At 46.4% G+C, this 19,475-nt stretch overlaps 1 protein-coding gene across 1 annotated transcript; it reads left to right on the forward strand.

Annotated features, from left to right (window-relative positions):
- The first annotated feature begins 327 nt into the window (after positions 1-327).
- LOC125642601 (myb/SANT-like DNA-binding domain-containing protein 7) lies at positions 328-1,835 on the forward strand. The gene is made up of 2 exons (XM_048864211.2): positions 328-1,161; positions 1,750-1,835. The coding sequence occupies exons 1-2, from the start codon at positions 579-581 to the stop codon at positions 1,833-1,835; spliced, it is 669 nt and encodes a 222-aa protein (XP_048720168.2). The 5' UTR covers positions 328-578.
- The last annotated feature ends 17,640 nt before the right edge of the window (positions 1,836-19,475 follow it).

Genomic DNA, 19,475 nt, shown 5'->3' on the forward strand with positions numbered 1-19,475 from the left:
GGGAGGAGTGCAATTAACAAAGCCTCTGTTCTTTTAATGGCTCGTGTTGGCTCATTTGGTTTTAAAGGCCTCCTTGTTGGTCAGAACCTAGCATCTTCTGTAGGAAGCCAGCATTTGCACTAGAGAAGGCTTCTTTCCTGTTTGAGTTACACATTTACAGAGGTTTACAATGCAAACATTTGCTAATCCTTTATAACATTGGGTACAGATAAGTGAGACTAAGCCCTGGTCTACACTAGGACTTTAGGTCGAATTTAGCAGCGTTAAATCGATTTAAACCTGCACCCGTCCACACAATGAAGCCCTTTATTTCGACTTAAAGGGCTCTTAAAATCGATTTCCTTACTCCACCCCTGACAAGTGGATTAGCGCTTAAATCGACGTTGCCGGCTCGAATTTGGGGTACTGTGGACACAATTCGATGGTATTGGCCTCCGGGAGCTATCCCAGAGTGCTCCATTCTGACCGCTCTGGACAGCGCTCTCAACTCAGATGCACTGGCCAGGTAGACAGGAAAAGAACCGCGAACTTTTGAATCTCATTTCCTGTTTGGCCAGCGTGGCAAGCTGCAGGTGACCATGCAGAGCTCATCAGCACAGGTGACCATGATGGAGTCCCAGAATCGCAAAAGAGCTCCAGCATGGACCGAACGGGAGGTACGGGATCTGATCGCTGTTTGGGGAGAGGAATCCGTGCTATCAGAACTCCGTTCCAGTTTTCGAAATGCCAAAACCTTTCTGAAAATCTCCCAGGGCATGAAGGACAGAGGCCATAACAGGGACCCGAAGCAGTGCCGCGTGAAACTGAAGGAGCTGAGGCAAGCCTACCAGAAAACCAGAGAGGCGAACAGCCGCTCTGGGTCAGAGCCCCAAACATGCCGCTTCTATGATGAGCTGCATGCCATTTTAGGGGGTTCAGCCACCACTACCCCAGCCGTGTTGTTTGACTCCTTCAATGGAGATGGAGGCAATACGGAAGTAGGTTTTGGGGACGAAGAAGATGATGATGAGGAGGAGGTTGTAGATCGCTCACAGCAAGCAAGTGGAGAAACCGGTTTTCCCGACAGCCAGGAACTGTTTCTCACCCTAGACCTGGAGCCAGTACGCCCCGAACTCACCCAAGGCTGCCTCCTGGACCCAGCAGGCGGAGAAGGGACCTCTGGTGAGTGTACCTTTTAAAATGCTATACATGGTTTAAAAGCAAGCATGTGAAAGGATTACTTTGCCCTGGCATTTGCGGTTCTCCTAGATGTAGTCCTAAAGCCTTTGCAAAAGGTTTCTGGGGAGGGCAGCCTTATTTCGTCCTTCATGGTAGGACACTTTACCACTCCAGGCCAGTAACACGTACTTGGGAATCACTGTAGAACAAAGCATTGCAGTGTATGTTTGCTGGCATTCAACCAAAATCCGTTCTTTATCTCTCTGTGTTATCCTCAGGAGAGTGAGATATAATTCATGGTCACCTGGTTGAAATAGAGTGCTTTTCTTCAGGGGACACTCAGAGGAGCCCATTCCTGCTGGGCTGTTTGCCTGTGGCTAAACAGAAATGTTCCCCGCTGTTAGCCACAGGGAGGGGAGAAGGTTGAGGGGGTAGTCACGCGGTGGGAGGAGGCAAAATGCGACCTTGTAACGAAAGCACATGTGCTATGTATGTAATGTTAACAGCAAGGTTTACCCTGAAAGAGTGTAGCGACTGTTTTATAAAATGTGTCTTTTTAAATACTGCTGTCCCTTTTTTTTTCTCCACCAGCTGCATGTGTTTCAATGATCACAGGATCTTCTCCTTCCCAGAGGCTAGTGAAGCTTAGAAAGAAAAAAAAAATGCACTCGCGATGAAATGTTCTCCGAGCTCATGCTGTCCTCCCACACTGACAGAGCACAGACGAATGCGTGGAGGCAAATAATGTCAGAGTGCAGGAAAGCACAAAATGACCGGGAGGAGAGGTGGCGGGCTGAAGAGAGTAAGTGGCGGGCTGAAGACAGGGCTGAAGCTCTAATGTGGCGGCAGCGTGATGAGAGGAGGCAGGATTCAATGCTGAGGCTGCTGCAGGACCAAACCAGTATGCTCCAGTGTATGGTTGAGCTGCAGCAAAGGCAGCTGGAGCACAGACTGCCACTGCTGCCCCTCTGTAACCAACCGCCCTCCTCCCCAAGTTCCATAGCCTCCACACCCAGACGCCCAAGAACGCGGTGGGGGGGCCTCCGGCCAACCAGCCACTCCACCACAGAGGATTGCCCAAAAAAAAGAAGGCTGTCATTCAATAAATTTTAAAGTTGTAAACTTTTAAAGTGCTGTGCTTAAAGTGCTGTGTGGCATTTTCCTTCCCTCCTCCACCACCCCTCCTGGGATACCTTGGTAGTCATCCCCCTATTTGTGTGATGAATGAATAACGAATGCATGACTGTGAAGCAGAAATGACTTTATTGCCTCTGCAAGCAATGATTAAAGGGAGGAGGGGAGGATGGTTAGCTTACAGGGAAGTAGAGGGAACCAAGGGGCGGGGGGTTTCATCAAGGAGAAACAAACAGAACTTTCACACCGTAGCCTGGCCAGTCATGAAACTGGTTTTCAAAGCTTCTCTGATGCGTACCGCGCCCTCCTGTGCTCTTCTAACAGCCCTGGTGTCTGGCTGCGCGTAACCAGCAGCTAGGCGATTTGCCTCAACCTCCCACCCCGCCATAAACGTCTCCCCCTTACTCTCACAGATATTGTGGAGCACACAGCAAGCAGTAATAACAGTGGGAATATTGGTTTCGCTGAGGTCTAAGCGAGTCAGTAAACTGCGCCAGCGCGCCTTTAAACGTCCAAATGCACATTCTACCACCATTCTGCACTTGCTCAGCCTGTAGTTGAACAGCTCCTGACTACTGTCCAGGCTGCCTGTGTACGGCTTCATGAGCCATGGCATTAAGGGGTAGGCTGGGTCCCCAAGGATACATATAGGCATTTCAACATCCCCAACAGTTATTTTCTGGTCTGGGAAGAAAGTCCCTTCCTGCAGCTTTTGAAACAAACCAGAGTTCCTGAAGATGCGAGCATCATGCACCTTTCCCGGCCATCCCACGTTGATGTTGGTGAAACGTCCCTTGTGATCCACCAGAGCTTGCAGCACTATCGAAAAGTACCCCTTGCGGTTTATGTACTCGGCAGCTTGGTGCTGTGCCAAGATAGGGATATGGGTTCCATCTATAGCCCCACCACAGTTAGGGAATCCCATTGCAGCAAAGCCATCCACTATGACCTGCACATTTCCCAGGGTCACTACCCTTGATATCAGCAGATCTTTGATTGCGTGGGCTACTTGCATCACAGCAGCCCCCACAGTAGATTTGCCCACTCCAAATTGATTCCCAACTGACCGGTAGCTGTCTGGCGTTGCAAGCTTCCACAGGGCTATCGCCACTCGCTTCTCAACTGTGAGGGCTGCTCTCATCTTGGTATTCATGCGCTTCAGGGCAGGGGAAAGCAAGTCACAAAGTTCCATGAAAGTGCCCTTACGCATGCGAAAGTTTCGTAGCCACTGGGAATCGTCCCAGACCTGCAACACTATGCGGTCCCACCAGTCTGTGCTTGTTTCCCGAGCCCAGAATCGGCGTTCCACAGCATGAACCTGCCCCATTAGCACCATGATGCATGCATTGTCAGGGCCCATGCTTTCAGAGAAATCTGTGTCCATGTCCTGATCACTCACGGGACCGCGCTGACGTCGCCTCCTCGCCCGGTATCGCGTTGCCATGTTCTGGTGCTGCATATACTGCTGGATAATGCGTGTGGTGGTTAATGTGCTCCTAATTGCCAAAGTGAGCTGAGCGGCCTCCATGCTTGCCTTGGTATGGCGTCCGCACAGAAAAAAGGCGCGGAACGATTGTCTGCCGTTGCTCTGACGGAGGGAGGGGCGACTGACGACACGGCTTACAGGGTTGGCTTCAGGGAGCTAAAATCAACAAAGGGGGTGCCTGTACATCAAGGAGTATTTCAGGCAGGACTGCACGGAGGGTTCCAATAAGAAATGGTGCACCTAAGTTATCGTTGTTATTGGAACAAGGAGGTTAGCCTGGCCTCTGATTGATACATGGCTAGATTTACCTCGCTGCACCTTCTCAGTGAGTGACTGCAGTGTGACCTAGAGGAATGAGTCCCCTAGACAGGGGAGGAGGCAAATGAGTACAAAACAAATCTGGTCTATTTCTTGTTTTGACCCACTCCATCTATCTTTTACATCTTTGGCTGGCAGCAGACGGTGCAGAAGGACTGCATGCCATCCACATCTCATGGCTGCTCGGCAGAAGATGGTACAGTACGACTGCTAGCCATCCCCATCTCTTGCCTGCCTGGCAGAAGATGGTGCAATACGACTGCTAGCAATCCTCATCTCTTGCCTGCCTGGCAGAAGATGGTACAGTACGACTGCTAGCAGTCCGTATCGCCTGCCCGCTCACCATAAGACGGTTCAATAGGACTGACTGCAGGACTAAAGAGAATGACCTGGTCAAGTCACTCCAAATTTAGTCCCTGCGCCCATGTCTGCCCAGGCGCTCCCAGCCGATGTGGCCAGGAGCACCTCGGACACGATGAGGACGACTACCAATCGTATTGCACCGTCTGCTGCCAGAAGGCAATGGGTTGCTGCTACTGTGCAGCAAAGCCGTACCGCGTCTGCCAGCACCCAGGAGAAATAGGGTGACGGTTACCTGAGCGGGCTCCATGCTTGCTGTGGTATGGCGTCTGCACAGGTAACTCAGGAAAAAAGGCGCGAAATGATTGTCTGCCCTTGCTTTCACGGAGAGAGGGAGGGAACGGGGGCCTGACGATATGTACCCAGAACTACCCGCGACAATGTTTTAGCCCCATCAGAGTGCTCCATTGTGACTGCTCTGGACAGCACTCTCAGATGCCCGATTGTTTGCCATTGCTCTGACGCTGGGAGGGGCGCTTACAGGGTTGGCTTCAGGGAGCTAAAATCAACAAAGGGGGTGGCTTTACATCAAGGAGTATTTCAGGCAGGACTTCACGGAGGGTTCCAATAAGAAATGGTGCACCTAAGTTATTGTCCTTATTGGAACAAGAAGGTTAGCCTGGCCTCTGATTGATACATGGCTAGATTTACCTCGCTGCACCTTCTCTGTAAGTGACTGCAGTGTGATCTAGAAGAATGAGTCCCCTAGACAGGGGAGGGGGGGAAGCAAATGAGTACAAAACAAATCTGGTGTATTTCTTGTTTTGATCCACTCCATCTATCTTTTACATCTTTGGCTGGCAGCAGACGGTGCAGAAGGACTGCATGCCATCCACATCTCATGGCTGCTCGGCAGAAGATGGTACAGTACGACTGCTAGCAGTCCGTATCGCCTGCCCGCTCACCATAAGACGGTTCAATAGGACTGACTGCAGGACTAAAGAGAATGACCTGGTCAAGTCACTCCAAATTTAGTCCCTGTGCCCATGTCTGCCCAGGCGCTCCTGATCGACCTCACAGAGGCGACCAGGAGCACCTCAGACATGACGATGACGGCTACCAGTCGTACTGTACCGTCTGCTGCCACAAGGCAAGGGGTTGCTGCTACTGTGTAGCAATGCCGTACCGCGTCTGCCAGCACCCAGGAGACATAGGGTGACGGTTACCTGAGCGGGCTCCATGCTTGCCATGGTATGGCGTCTGCACAGGTAACTCAGGAAAAAAGGCGCGAAATGATTGTCTGCCCTTGCTTTCACGGGGGGAGGGAGGGAACGGGGGGCTGACGATATGTACCCAGAACCACCCGCGACAATGTTTTAGCCCCATCAGGCATTGGGATCTCAACCCAGAATTCCAATGGGCAGCGGAGACTGCGGGAACTGTGGGATACCTACCCACAGTGCAACGCTCCGGAAGTCGACGCTTGCCTCGGTACTGTGGAAGCGCTCCGCCGAGTTAATGCACTTAATGCACTTAGAGCATTTTCTGTGGGGACACACACACTCGAATATATAAAACCGATTTCTAAAAAACCGACTTCTATAAATTCGACCTAATTTCGTAGTGTAGACATACCCTAATACAGCATCCTACAAGCTATTCATAAGGTCTAAACACCAAACACATTCTTACAACTCTAATATCTATCTTAACAATACTACCATACAGATAAGCCAGACTGGTTTCCATGCTGATTTGTTCAGTGAGGCAGGGGCCCTTGGCATGAGCTGGCACCAGGTCTGCCAGAATCACAGTGTCCTGGCTCCAAGAGTTTTTCTTAAGGTTTCTCTTGGGCTCCCTCGTTTCCTCACCCTCAGGTGGTTTCCATTTGACAGCTGCATGTGCAAATCTGTGTGTTGGCCTCCAGAGTACATACCCTAGATATGTCCAGCACTTCTTTCTGATAGAAATGAGCTGCTGGTTGGTGATTTCTCAAATCTTGTCATTAGTGATGAAGGCTTTCCAACCAATGCCCAGAATCATTCTTACGCATTTATGTTCGAAGGCCTCTAGTTTTCTGCCCACTGTGTTAGTAGCTGTCACAGCCACATGTTAGCATCGAGATTATGGTTAAATTGAAAATTCTCAGTTTCATTCTGGTACTGTATATCTTTGATTTCCAAATGTTGTTGAGTTTAGTAAGTGCTGTGGATGCCTTTCCTATTCTTGATGTCACTTCCTTCTTGAGATCTCCACTGCCCAGATGAACTGTTCTACTTCCATGATATTTTTGCCTTCTAATGTGCTTGACATCTGGGTTTCGAGGGCTTCACATGAGCTAGGAACCTGATAGCCAGTGAATCATATATTGCAGACTCCAAACCAGATTCCTAAAGATGGCCATCATACAGAGGAACATGAGGAGTTCTACGGTTGCCTCCAAAATGTGATTGCCAGAATATTTAAACATTACTTACTTCTTGTGATGGGTGACTTTAATGCTGAAGTACAATATGGCAACCAAAGAACAGAAAGAACAGTGGGGAAGCACACAATGGGAATCATCAGCCAAAATGGCAAGACAGTAATTGAATTGTTTGGTGTCCAGCTTATTTCTTGCAAGTACCCTGTACTCTCATAAAGGTCCACACAAAGAAACATGGAATTCACCAGATGGCAAAACAAAAAATAAGACTGACACATCTGTGATAATTTTGAGATTCAGGTCATTGATTCACATCACAAGGGAATGTTGAACAGCAGATGTTAGCAGTGACCACAATCTTTGCAATCGCAAACTGAAATGCAATTTGAAAAAGATCAACTTTAAGCAGAAAGCAGGAAAGAAAATCAACGGTACATAACTGAAAACAAAAGATTACTGTGGAAAATTCCAATCTGAATGAAGGAATAGTTTTAAGCTCTGTTGTAACCTTCATTTATTAGTATTCATTTCAAAATTGCACTTGTCTTTTACTTGGCTTCTGGTTTTCTAATAGTATGTCTTGTCCACTGCCTTTTGTTTCTTCTCAACACCCTCTGTCAATTCAGCTTGTGTTTTAGTTGTAGTTTTTACTATTTCTCTCTTGTGAATTAATGCCCCTTTTAGCTCTTTACACGTGATCTTGGTTCATCCTGCTTCTTCACTTTTGTGTTGAAGGACAATATTTCCATCATATTACATGCTGTTCAACAGAGATCTCCAAATTTAATTTCTAACTGTTTCTGTTTCTCTAAATAATTCTGGTTTAATAGTTTTCCAGTATTCTAAATTGCAGGGATATAAAATGATATTTTAATTGCAGCTGGAAAACCTATATGGAAGATTGCAGCCATAATATAAACATGGCTTACAAATGTAATTGTACCCTTCCTTTCTTAAGTGTGATTTATACAGGTAAGCCCCCTGGCAGGCCGGGCCAATTTGTTTACCTGCTGTGTCCCCAGGTTCGGCTGATCGAGGCTCCCACTGGCCGTGGTTCGCCGCTCCAGGCCAGTGGGGGCTGCAGGAAGCTGTGGCCAGCACATCCCTCAGCCCATGCCGCTTCCCACAGCCCCCATTGGCCTGGAGCAGCGAACCGTGGCCAATGGGAGCTGCGATTGGCCGAACCTGCGGATGCAGCAGGTAAACAAACCAGCCCAGCTTGCCAGGGAGCTTACCCTGGTAGGCCGTGTGCCAAACATTGCCAATCCCTGGTATAGAACTTCCTTGGTGACTTAAGTGCTTTTGAAAAGTCCACTCATCTCCTATACATTTTGCTTCCTCTGATCTATCAGAACATGAATTCAGCAATATCAGAATATGGTATGATCAGGTTCTTAATTAATCAACCAACTGTCACCATCACTGAGGGTTTGTGTTTGATTTCATTGAGTTAATTGTTTGTGTAGTTTCTTTCAATGTATTTAACAATTTTGTTTTAATTGCAAGTGAGATGCCCAGCTAGTATGGAATGGATGCTGCATAACAACATCAATGAATGAATTGGCCTAAACATTCTTTGAAATTCTCCAAGGACATTTCTAGAAATGAAATGGGTGCTTTGAAAGAGGGGATGCTGTCACAGCAATAGGAACCTCTGTGAAAAGGCATTGTCCCATAGTAGTGTCAGATTCATTTAGCAAGACAGTAGGATGACTGAGAAACAGGCTCAATCAAAAGCTGATTCTAAAGACGGTGGGATAGCTGGAGTGGAGACATCATCACTCAGTGTAAAATTAAAAAAGGCATCAGTGGTAAAAGTGGTTTGGGGCAGAAGGGGTTTCATGCATCCCTACACCACAGAACTTAATGACTTAAGGTCTGAATACTCAGTTAGTTTACACAAGCTGAGGATCTTGTCCTTATTTTACATAAATCAGTTTGTATGAAATAATAATGAGGCATGTTAAGGAAATCTCAGAACCGTTAGCAGTTATCCTGAACACTCATGGAGGAGGGGTGAGGTCCCAGAGGACTGGAGAAAGGTGATACATTTGCCTATCTTTAGAAAGGGGAACAAAGAGGACCTGAAGAATTGTAGACCAGTCAGCCTAACTTGAATACCTGGAAAGATACTGGAACAAATTATTAAACAATCCATTTGTAAGTACCTAGAGGATAATAGGGTTACAAATAATAACCAACAAGGATTTGTCAAGTACAAATTATGCCAAACCAAACTAATTTCCTTCTTTGATAGGGTTATTGGCCAAGGGAATTGGGGGGCGGGGGGAGGAAGCTCTAGACATGCCATATCTTAATTGTAGTATGGCTTTTGACACAGTTCCGGATGACATTCTCATAGGCAAACTAGAGAAATGTGGTCTAGATTAAATTACGATAAGGTGCATGCAAAATTGGTTGAAAGACCATGCTCAAAGAGTAGTATCAATGGTTCGCTGTCAAACTGGGAGGACCTATCTAGTGGGGTCCCGCAGGGGTCTGTCCTGGGTCTAGTACTGTTCAATCTTTTCATTAATGACTTGGATAATGAAGTGGAGAGTTTACTTATAATATCTGGGGCTTACACTAAATTGGGAGAGGTTGCTAGCACTTTGGAGGAAAGGATTAGAATTCAAAATGACCTTGAGAAGTTGAAGAATTTGTCTGAAATCAACAAAATGAAATTCAGTAAAGACAAGTGCAAAGTACTACACTTAAGAAAGAAAAATTAAATCCCCAACTACAAAATGGGGAGTAACTGGCTCAGGAGTAGTGCTGCTGAAAAAGATCGAGGTGTTTGACTGGATCACAATTGAATGAGTTGACAATGCGATGCAGCTGCAAAAAAGGCCAATATAATTCTGGGATGTATTGATTGAATTTATGTATGCAACATACTGTGGTGGTTGTCCAGCTCTACTCAGCACTGACAAGGCATCAGCAGGAGAACTGTGTCCAGTTCTGGGCGCCACACTTTAAGAAATATGTGGACAAATTGGAGCGGGTCCAGAGGAGAGCAACAAAAAATGATAAAAGGTTGAGAAAACCTGACCTCTGAGGAAAGGTGAAAATATCTGGGCATGTTTATTCTTGAGAAAAGAAGACTCAGGGGGACTTGATAACAGTTTTCCAATATGTTGAAGGCTGTCAGAAAGAGGATGGTGATCAATTGTTCTCCATGTCCACTGAAGGTAGGACAAGAAATAATGAGTTTAATGAGCAGCAAGGAAGATTTAGGTTAGATATTAGAGGTTGTAGAATCCCCATCATTGGAGATTATTAAAGACAGATTAGACAAACATCTTTCAGGGATAGTCTAGGTATACTTGTCCTGCCTCAGCGCAGTGGGCTGGCCAGGATGACCTCTCAGGGTCCCTTCCAGCCCTGCATTTCTATGATTCTATTTTAGGAATTTTCCTCATGCTCCACTAAGAACTGTCAAAATCTTTGGTATTGTTACCTCAGTTTCCCCAGTGTCCCTAGAAACCAACCCAGGGCTACACTTATATTGTTTTTATTAAATGCTGCTGTTGGATCAAACAGAAAAGGCATGGGGCTTATTCATGCATGCACACATTCATCACATTCATACCTTCATGCACGCACACACTCACACAGGCTGACAGTTACCAGAGACAGCAAAGGAAGCAGAGAAGCCGAAGCATAGTAGATCTGGTGTGTCTGCCTGTGGTCACGGGTCCCGGACAGCGAGCAGGTCAAGAAGCAGGGGGCTCATGTGCATGCCTTCTTCCTTTTATTGGAACTGGCAGCTCCTGTCACGTACACTGAGTTTCCCTTCTACGTCTGTCATCGAGACGTATTCCCAGGCCTCGCTCCTTTCATGCATACCAGGTTCTTCTTTTCTTTACGGCACCCCATGATTGCCTTCTCAGGGCAGATTACATCAGATACACCTGCCTCCTGCCTCCGGGCTCTATTCTCCTTGCAGTTCCTCTCCGCCCAGTCCCACACTCACTCCCTTGTTCACACTCTCTCTGATTGCGTGATGGGGTATTGCAAAGCTTGGAGGTTTATACAAGTGGTAACTGAAAAGGTTACAAAGCTTGCAAGCGTTATGAAGCTTAAAAGGAACAATAACTAAAGTTAACTTTCTGATCATACTAGCAATGACTGAAAAGTTACAAATCTTACAATTGCATTCTGCTGGATTGAGCCGAGGCTTTACATAACCGGTACTACAAGAGTCTTCCCTTACAATGGGCTATAAAGTAGAAATACTCCATTACTTGCAAAGGAAAAGGCAAATTATGTATGAGACCACCAGTAGTGTGGAAACAGAATGTAGACTCAACAGCTAGCAGCAGGCTACGGTTTTCCAGCACACACAGACTTCTGGGTTACTGTTTTATTAAAAATGAATGGCCTGGTTTACAGAGGTGCTGAGCCCCTGCAACTCCCATCAGAGTGCTCTGTCAGTCTGAAAATCAGACAAAATTCTCAAATCAACCAGTTTTTCCCAGTTCAGAGTCTTGGATTCCCTCCCCCCCCCCCATATTCTCCAGGTTGTTTTTTTTTACAAGACTAATGTGTCCCATAACTGTCACATTTTTGTTCTATGGTTTGGATCTACCTAAACCTTCTTATGAATGCACTTTACTCCCATTCCCCCACTTCTATGGGACTTTTTATCTTCCCAAGTTTATCCTTGGGGATGGGAAGAGCAAAAAGAAAGAATCATATGTGACAGATGCTAGACACGTCAATTAATGTATTTCTGGAAGCTTCTCAGATGTTACAGTGATAAAGGCTGTATAAGCCCTGAATAGAATGGAACAGCATATGTTTGGAGCAGGAACCATTTTCCAGTGCACCAAATGTTCTTACTGTCCTTCACTTTTCTTCTTTAAATGTCTTCTGCATTTTATTTTCTCTTCTGGGCAGAGTGGTCCTGTGGGAAGAGTACAGAGATTTGGATTCTGTTCTCAGCACTGCCACAGGGTTCGTGAGTGAACCCTAGGCTAGTCACTTAGGGCTAGGTCCACAAAAAGACTTAGGTGCCTAACTGCCTTCTTAGGCACCTAAGTCCAACATCTAGGCAACACTGAGATCTTCAAAACCCTGACTCAGTGGATGTCTTGCTCTGTAGGTACCTAGATTTCTGCCACAACAGCCTCCGTCTAGCGACCACTCACCTACCTCATGCCGTAGCCCCAGCGGGATCCTCAGACTCGCATTACCTGCAGGGCCTGATCTAGGTGTTCTCAGAGCTATCCTAACTCCACACAAAACAGCCAGAAGAAGTGGTGATGCCCTCACAATGGTTAGCCCAGTAATTAGAGTGCTTATTTATGATGTGGGAGACCTAGGTTCAATTTCTCCTTCTATAAGTCCAGCTTCCAACTTTCAGCAGACAGAATGGTGCTTTCAAAACCACTTGTTAGTACTAAATCATTCACTGGGGTTGCTGCTGAGTTATGCAAGGCTCATATTTCACGCTGACCCCTATGTACTTTACCACTAAAATGCTGAAAAACAGAAGATCGGTCTGGAAATCAGACTTGGGTCTTTAACATGTCCTCACAAAGAGTTACAACCAATCTGTATTTAGAGATCTTTGAATGCTCTCCAATGTGTTTCAATACTATCTTGCTTCAGAAGTAAATATCACTTTTCCTATCTGCATAACATTTTATTGACATCAGTAGAATAAAATTTTAAAAATGAAATATGCTAATGTATGAAACCCCAATAATTTGGCTATATACACATCTCATTCTTTGTTCCTCCCACATTTACTTATTTAATTTACTTAAAGAAAATGTACCACAGATTTAGTTTAGTTTAATGTTAATGTCTGATGCACCTTCAGAGCAAGGCTTTGCAATGTACTGCTGCAGCTCTGACCTTGAAGAGTCGATTTGCTATTATGTTTGTATTTTGTCATTTTCTTTATCCAAAAACAAAATAAAGAATAATACAAGAAAATAGCTTGTTCCAAAGTGATTCACGTAAAGGTCTGAAAACATGAGCATGCAATACAATCACTTACCATCACTGTTAGTTTAAATTTGTTTGATGGAACAATTGTTGTAGGTCAGGGGTGGGCAAACTTTTTGTCCCGAGAGCCACATCTGGGTGGGGAAATTGCTTGCAGGGCTGGGGCAGGGGGTTGGGGTGCGGGGGTGGAGTGTGGGAGGAGGTGCAGTGTGCAGGAAGGGGCTCAGGGCAAGGGATTGGGGCAGAGCAGGGGTGTGGGGTGTATAAGGGGGCTCATGGAAGGGGGTTAGGGTGCAGGAGGGATGTGGAGTGCAGGAAGGGCTCAGGTCAGGGGGTTGAGGTGAAGGAGGGCTGCAGGAGGAGGCTCAGGACAGGGAGTTGGGGTGCAGGAGGGGTGTGGGGTGCGGCAGGGGGCTCAGGGCAGGGAGTTGGGGTGCGGGGTGCAGGAGGGGTTCAGGCTCCGGCCCGGCGCCACTTACCTAGAGTGGCTCCGGGTGGCAGTGGCATGCACCGGGGCCAGGGCAGGCTCCCTGCCTGCCCCAGCTCCAGCCCCGGCCTCATGCCGCACCACTCCCAGAAGCAGCCAGCTCCACATCCCTGCGCAACCCCTGGGAGTGTGTGGGGGGGCACAAGGCTCCGCGTGTTTCCCTTGCCTCTGGGTACCACCCCCGAAGCTCCCATTGGCTGCGGTAACCTGTTCCTGGCCAATGGGAGTTTTGGGGGAGGTACCCACAGGCAAGAGCAGCATGCGGAGCTCTGTGCTCCCCCATCCCCACCCCCAGGGGCTGCAGGGACTCGGTGTGGCCGCTTCCTGGAGTGGCGCATCACCACGGGGGTAGCAATCCCGTGGGCCGGATCGAAAGCCCAGAGGGGCCGGATCTAGCCCCCTGGCCATAGTTTGCCCACCCCTGTTGTAGGTAGTCACATTTAAAGGATCCATATCAAGGACACCAATTATATAAAATACAAAGTAGTATTTTCAAATATACAATGAATTCAAGATAGCTGGGCAGTCTCATGCAATTAAATTCACAATCTCATAACTGAAGAAATAGGACTTAGTATTATAGATAAAGCAATGCCTGGACACTGGATCTAAAACCCTTGAATTCTGGGCCGATTCTGGCTCTGAACTTAGCATTTCATGGCCATTTATTCCTGAATATTAAACATTTTATTTAACTATGGTATGTAAACAATTAAGAAAAAAGTATTCAGTTAGCAGTAGTTCGTATTAGAAGAAAAACAAGTAAACGGAATGCACAGATTAGTTTAAATCAAAGTATAGTGACCTATTCTGAACATGTGATTGATAGGTAACAAAGATTTGCATTTTTTGTAGAAAATAGGAAAAATTGCAATATGATATTACTGTACTGTGGACAGTAGCAGATGTAGGAAGATGTACAATGGATGATCCTAATCTGGTCTGCATGAAATAACTTCATCGTTGGCTAAAAGTGCTCGTTCACTGCTGACTGTCGGCCACGATTAAGAAGGAGCATACTGTTCACCAGCAATTTGAATTAGCAGGCTTTCTAACATTTAAATGAAGAGCACAGATTAGCTTTATATACACAAACATTTCACTATTTCACAGTTTGAAAGAAGCAGTAGGTGACATACAGCAGTGCAGGTGTGGTGGGATGTGCAGGTCATTGGGTGCTACTTGAGGCCCTGGGGGCGGGGCTCACTGAGCCAGATAGTGGTGTGGGGTTTGCTAGGTTTCATTGCAGCAGGGCTTCCAGAGTCCCAGCTGGCCGTGCCTCCCAGAGCTGAAGCAATCAGGGGCAGCTGAGCCTATTTGAGCTCAGACCCTTAAAAGGGGTGAAAAGAGGCTGGCCTGACCTTATGGGGGCAGATATGGATGTTTGCTAAGTAGAAGCTAGGCTAGGGAACTTAAAAGCTGTCCCATTTAAGTTGTTTTGTTGAGTTTTATATTTTCTGCAGTTTACAGAGAATGTATGAAGGGAATGTGGCCACAGAATTTGCTTTGTGTTGTTAGTTTGGGGTGAGCAAACTTTTTGGCTTGAGGGCCGCATCGGGTTTCCGAAATTGTATGGAGGGCTGGTTAGGGGAGGCTGTGCCTCCCCAAAACAGCCAGGCATGGTCCGACCCCTGCCCCCTATCTGACCCCCCCTGCTTCTCGCCTCCTAATGGCCTGCCTGGGACTCCTGCCCCATCCAACCCCCCTGTTCCCTAATGGCCCCCTGGGGATCCCTTCCCTATCCACCCGCCCTGCTCTCGGTCCCCTGACCGTCCCTGGACTCCCTGCCCCTAACTGCCCCCTGCCGCCCCATCCAACCTCCCCTCTCCTTCCTGACTGCCCCCCCCGGGACCCCTGCCCCCATTCAACCCCCCCCGTTCCCCGCCCTCTGACTGCCCTGACCCCTATCCACCCCCCCGAGCTTCCCTGTCCTCTATCCAACCCCTCCCTGCCCCCTTACCGTGCTGCCTGGAGCACTGGTGACTGGCAGCGCGGCTGCACCAGGACTGGCAGCTGTGCAGCACAGAGCACTGGGTCAGGCTGGGCTCTGCAGCCCTGCCGCCCGGAGCATTGTGCTGGAGGCAAGGTGAGGCTGCAGGGGAGGAGCCAGGGGCTAGCCTCCTGGGCCAGGAGCTCAGGGGCCAGGTAGTACAGTCCCGTGGGCCGGATGTGGCCCGTGGGCCGTAGTTCACCCACCTCTGTGTTAGATGAACAACATATCTAAAGCAGAAAAATGCAGAGAGGGAGTTTTGGTTTAATCTGGGCCTTTTATATCCCAAGCAGCTGAGCATCTGGGTCACATGCAGTGGGGCAGATGAGTGGGGTCCCAAAGTAAACCTTAAGAAAGCAGGGAATGGTTGAGCAGGTAGGTTCCATGGACACATTCCTCCAGTCTTGAGGTTTTCTTTGTCCTAAGAATCAGTGCCTTTCATCACATCTCTTTCTGTGCAACTTATGACGCAAATGACATGCTTTATTAAACAAGTACCTTAGAAAAACAAGAACGAGAAGACCAGCTACTGACAAAAAATCAGAGGGGAAAGTGGAAATCCTGGCCTTCCCACAAGGACTCTTCAGCCTTTCTTTGAGTTGTGGGTCTGGAGCTCTGAATATAGATCAGTGCAGGCTGCCATGGCCCACTGCAGGCCAGACATTTGCCAGACTAAAACAAAACCAGTCTGTGAAAAAGGAGCAAAAAAAGAAAAAAAAAGTGATTCTCTTCCCAGTGTAGCTATAAACAAATAACAGGGATGTGACACTAAAGGTAGTGTGGACCGCGTGTAGTCTACTGGCTAGAGGAGGGGCCTAGAAGCCAGGTACTTGTGTGTTTTAGTTCTTGCTGTGACTGACTCACACTGTGGCCTGGGGCAAGTCACACATGGCAAAAGTTTTGAATGTGACTCCTAAATTTAGATACCTAAATCCACCCCACTTAGCTGCGTAACATACCTCATAGTGATAGACCCAAGGAGCTCAGTCTGTTCAGCTTAACCAAGAAAAAGTTACTTATAAGTACCTACATTGGGACCAAATATTTGACAATGGGCCTTTCAATCTAGCAGACAAAGGTTATAACAAGATCCAATTGCTGGAAGTTGAAGCTCAATAAATTTAAACTGGAAATAAGGCATAATTTTTAACAGTGGATATTAATCAATGAAATAATTTACCATGGGTTGTGGTGGATTCTCCATCACTGAAAATTTTTAAATCAAGATTGGATATATTTCTAAAAGAATTATTTCAGGGAGGTACTATGGCTGGTGGTATACAGGAGATCAGGCTAGATGATCACAGTGAATCTATACTGATATTGCCCTTTCCCAGGAATTCCCTGGGAGGGCAGCTTTAAAATCCTCATTTATTAAAATTCTCACTCTTGAGACTGCAATAGACCATTCAAAGGTCCTGGCAGGATGGTGGTTGTAGGCAGCTTATACCAATGAGCCTCCATATTATATGTGTTTATATGGGGGCCCATCTATGGAGCTAAGTAATAATGAGACAGTGCAGCCATTGTTTTCTCACTCTACTGTAATGGGAAGAATGTCAACTAGTAGTTCTACTGAATGGTTTGACTACTGAGCCTTTAGTTAAGTGTTTAGTGCACACAGATAGTCTTTCTGTCTCACACGCTTACACATCTTTCCAACATAATCATTTTCTATAAATTTTTTTCTTCAGAAGTTTGGGGAGTGGAGATAAGTCTATTATTTTAGGCTCTTAAACCAAGAAATAGTAAAATTATATTGAAGTGAAACATAATGTAAATATTGTCCAATCATGCCATAAAGTTCAGAAAAAAAAACCCCAACCACTGGCACACATCAAAGAACTCCAAATCCTCTTTATAAGAGAACAAGGCATCCTTTTTTCTGATAACAGATTTCAGATCAAACTCTGAAAACAATAAGCTGTTAATTGTCAGCACTTTATTGAGCATTATGGCAAGTCTATCCTGCAGAAAATGAAGTGCTTGTCTCTTCCTCTTATCTTCTAAGCACTCTCAGGGTAGTGCAATTTATATGAGTAACCACTGAAATTAGGTTAATCCCATGATGGGTGAAAGTGTAAGTAAGATTTCCACTCCTGCTTCAATGGTGAGTTAAATACAAATCCAATCCATTGCATGTGTTGACAGAAGACCAGACTTAGAACCATAAGACCGTAACAGCTTTTGGTCACTACCAACCTGAACTGGTTTCTAGCCAGGGACCTGGATATGAAAGAATCTGTATCCTGTTTCAAAGCCCAGTGCCTTATAATAGACCTGACAATCAAAGTGTTATTCATGCTGTTATGTGGACATGCATGTCTGTATAGCTGGACACTCATCACTGCAAGTACTTGAAACTCAGGTAGTGAAAGGCATATCAGATTTCCACAAAAGAAGACTGAGGACGTCATATGATGCAGAATCGAATACTTGAATGCTATTGACTGTAGGGATGGGCTTCAAGAATTTCAGGAACAATTGCTACGTTAATCTTAAAGTTTTAAGTCTAATACCAAATGGGATTTACTTGATGCTGTTACAAAAAAAGCTCAAATGCTCTTCTGGTGGTCCTGATGCTTCATCTGTCACTTATCTTGGGTTATTTTTCAGCAGAGGATGACAGGCTGTTTCCCTTTGGGATGACAAGTAGGTATGGAGGGCTCCCCATGGTATGACCGTGGAATGTCTGGCACTTCAGAGCTGGCAATGGCCTCACATGCACTGGTTAGCAACTGACACCTCCAGATTGGATGTGAATACCAGGAGAATTTAAATCCCTAAACTGGCAAGTTGGGTTCCTCCTCTGAAATCTTTCCCCCTTTTTCTCTCTCTGTCCAGAGTCTTCAGCACAACCAGTCTTTGTGATTTACATGGCTCCTTCCTCTCGGGTCCTAGTGGCAGACAAGACTATCTGGAAATGAGTTATTTCCTACCATTGTAGGAAAGGGAGTTAGGGCTGGACTCTGAGTTAGGAGAGTTTGCATGGGAGGTTGAGCCATCAGAACAGCAGAGTCCTAAGATCTGCTTGCTCTGCTTGTGCTTTAAAGCCAGCCCTAATCAAGAGACTACAAAGGCACCACTAGTTTCCTTGACTGGGATGTCAGACTCCCAAAAGCAGACAGCTTCAATTTTCCATTGGAGTGGTTGGAGGCAAGAAACAAGAGGAAGAAGTGAGGGGGGAGAGAGAGATTCTTACAGAGGCAGAAACTTTGCCATGCCTGACTCAATCCTGTGAGGTGCTGAGAGCCCTCCATTCCCAGATGCTGACTGGGAATTGAACAGGGTTCTGCACCTGTTGGGAATCACTTGGCATCCACTAGACCCAGAGTTTGTGCTGAGGTTTTGTGTAAACTAATCTTTCACGCTAACTTTGGTTTCCCTTTCTTTTCTCCCTACCCACTTCCCCTGCCGCCACCTGCACACTCTTTCTTGCAGTGCAACATTATATTATATTATATCTGACTTATTTGACCCTTGTCATATGGAGTTTGAATCTGGGTAGGAGATAGAACCTGCACTGGTTGATGATCTTTCTGGTGTAGGGTAAAGATCAGGGACCAAATCTCTGGTCTTTCTTAAATCCTCTTTGCTCCCATAATCCATGCCTTTGTCACCTGTAGACTGGACTACAGTAATGTAGGCGCTATACAGTTCAGATGCTGAAGCTAGTGAAGACTATAGTAGCTCATCTGAAGTGGAGTACCCCAATGTGAACACAGGACATCAGTGATCTGTGACCTGCAGTGGCTGCCCATTGGAGTTTAAGATTATGACTGTTGTTCTATAGAGCACTTTCTGAGAGAACCTTCCTCCTCTGGGCCACAGTACCATGGCTGGGATCAGTGGAAGCACTCAAGCTGGAGCTCTCTTGATCTATAGAAGAAAGGTGGATGCACTCAGGGCATTCTCTGTGGGTGCCCCTTCAGTTGGGGGACTCCTCACCTCTTGGGTATGTGGCCTAGTTTATCTTTTTGAGCAGGGCTGAAATGACTAAGATTAGGGTTTCTTTGCAAATCTATAGGTTGCAGGGAGGAAATGTAATTTGGTTTCTGCTCTATTTTGCTGCCTGACAGTGTTATGAATAGGGAGAAACATGTTGCTGTTCTGGTTTTGTAATGATTTTTCTAGTGTATTTTAATTGGTGACAGGGGAACCTGGAGCCTGGCCATGGGTTTTTTATAAAATCCAAACAAATAAATGCATACATGTAAAT

Source organism: Caretta caretta, chromosome 9, assembly GCF_965140235.1.
Source record: "Caretta caretta isolate rCarCar2 chromosome 9, rCarCar1.hap1, whole genome shotgun sequence".
Classification (NCBI taxonomy): Eukaryota; Metazoa; Chordata; order Testudines; family Cheloniidae; genus Caretta; species Caretta caretta.

Bases quoted from the DNA above. Each gene is read 5' to 3' on its own strand.
- LOC125642601 (XM_048864211.2), top strand. From the start codon at position 579: ATGCAGAGCTCATCAGCACAGGTGACCATGATGGAGTCCCAGAATCGC. The intron at 1,162-1,749 runs GTGAGTGTACCT...TTTCTCCACCAG, and splicing joins AGGCGGAGAAGGGACCTCTG to CTGCATGTGTTTCAATGATC.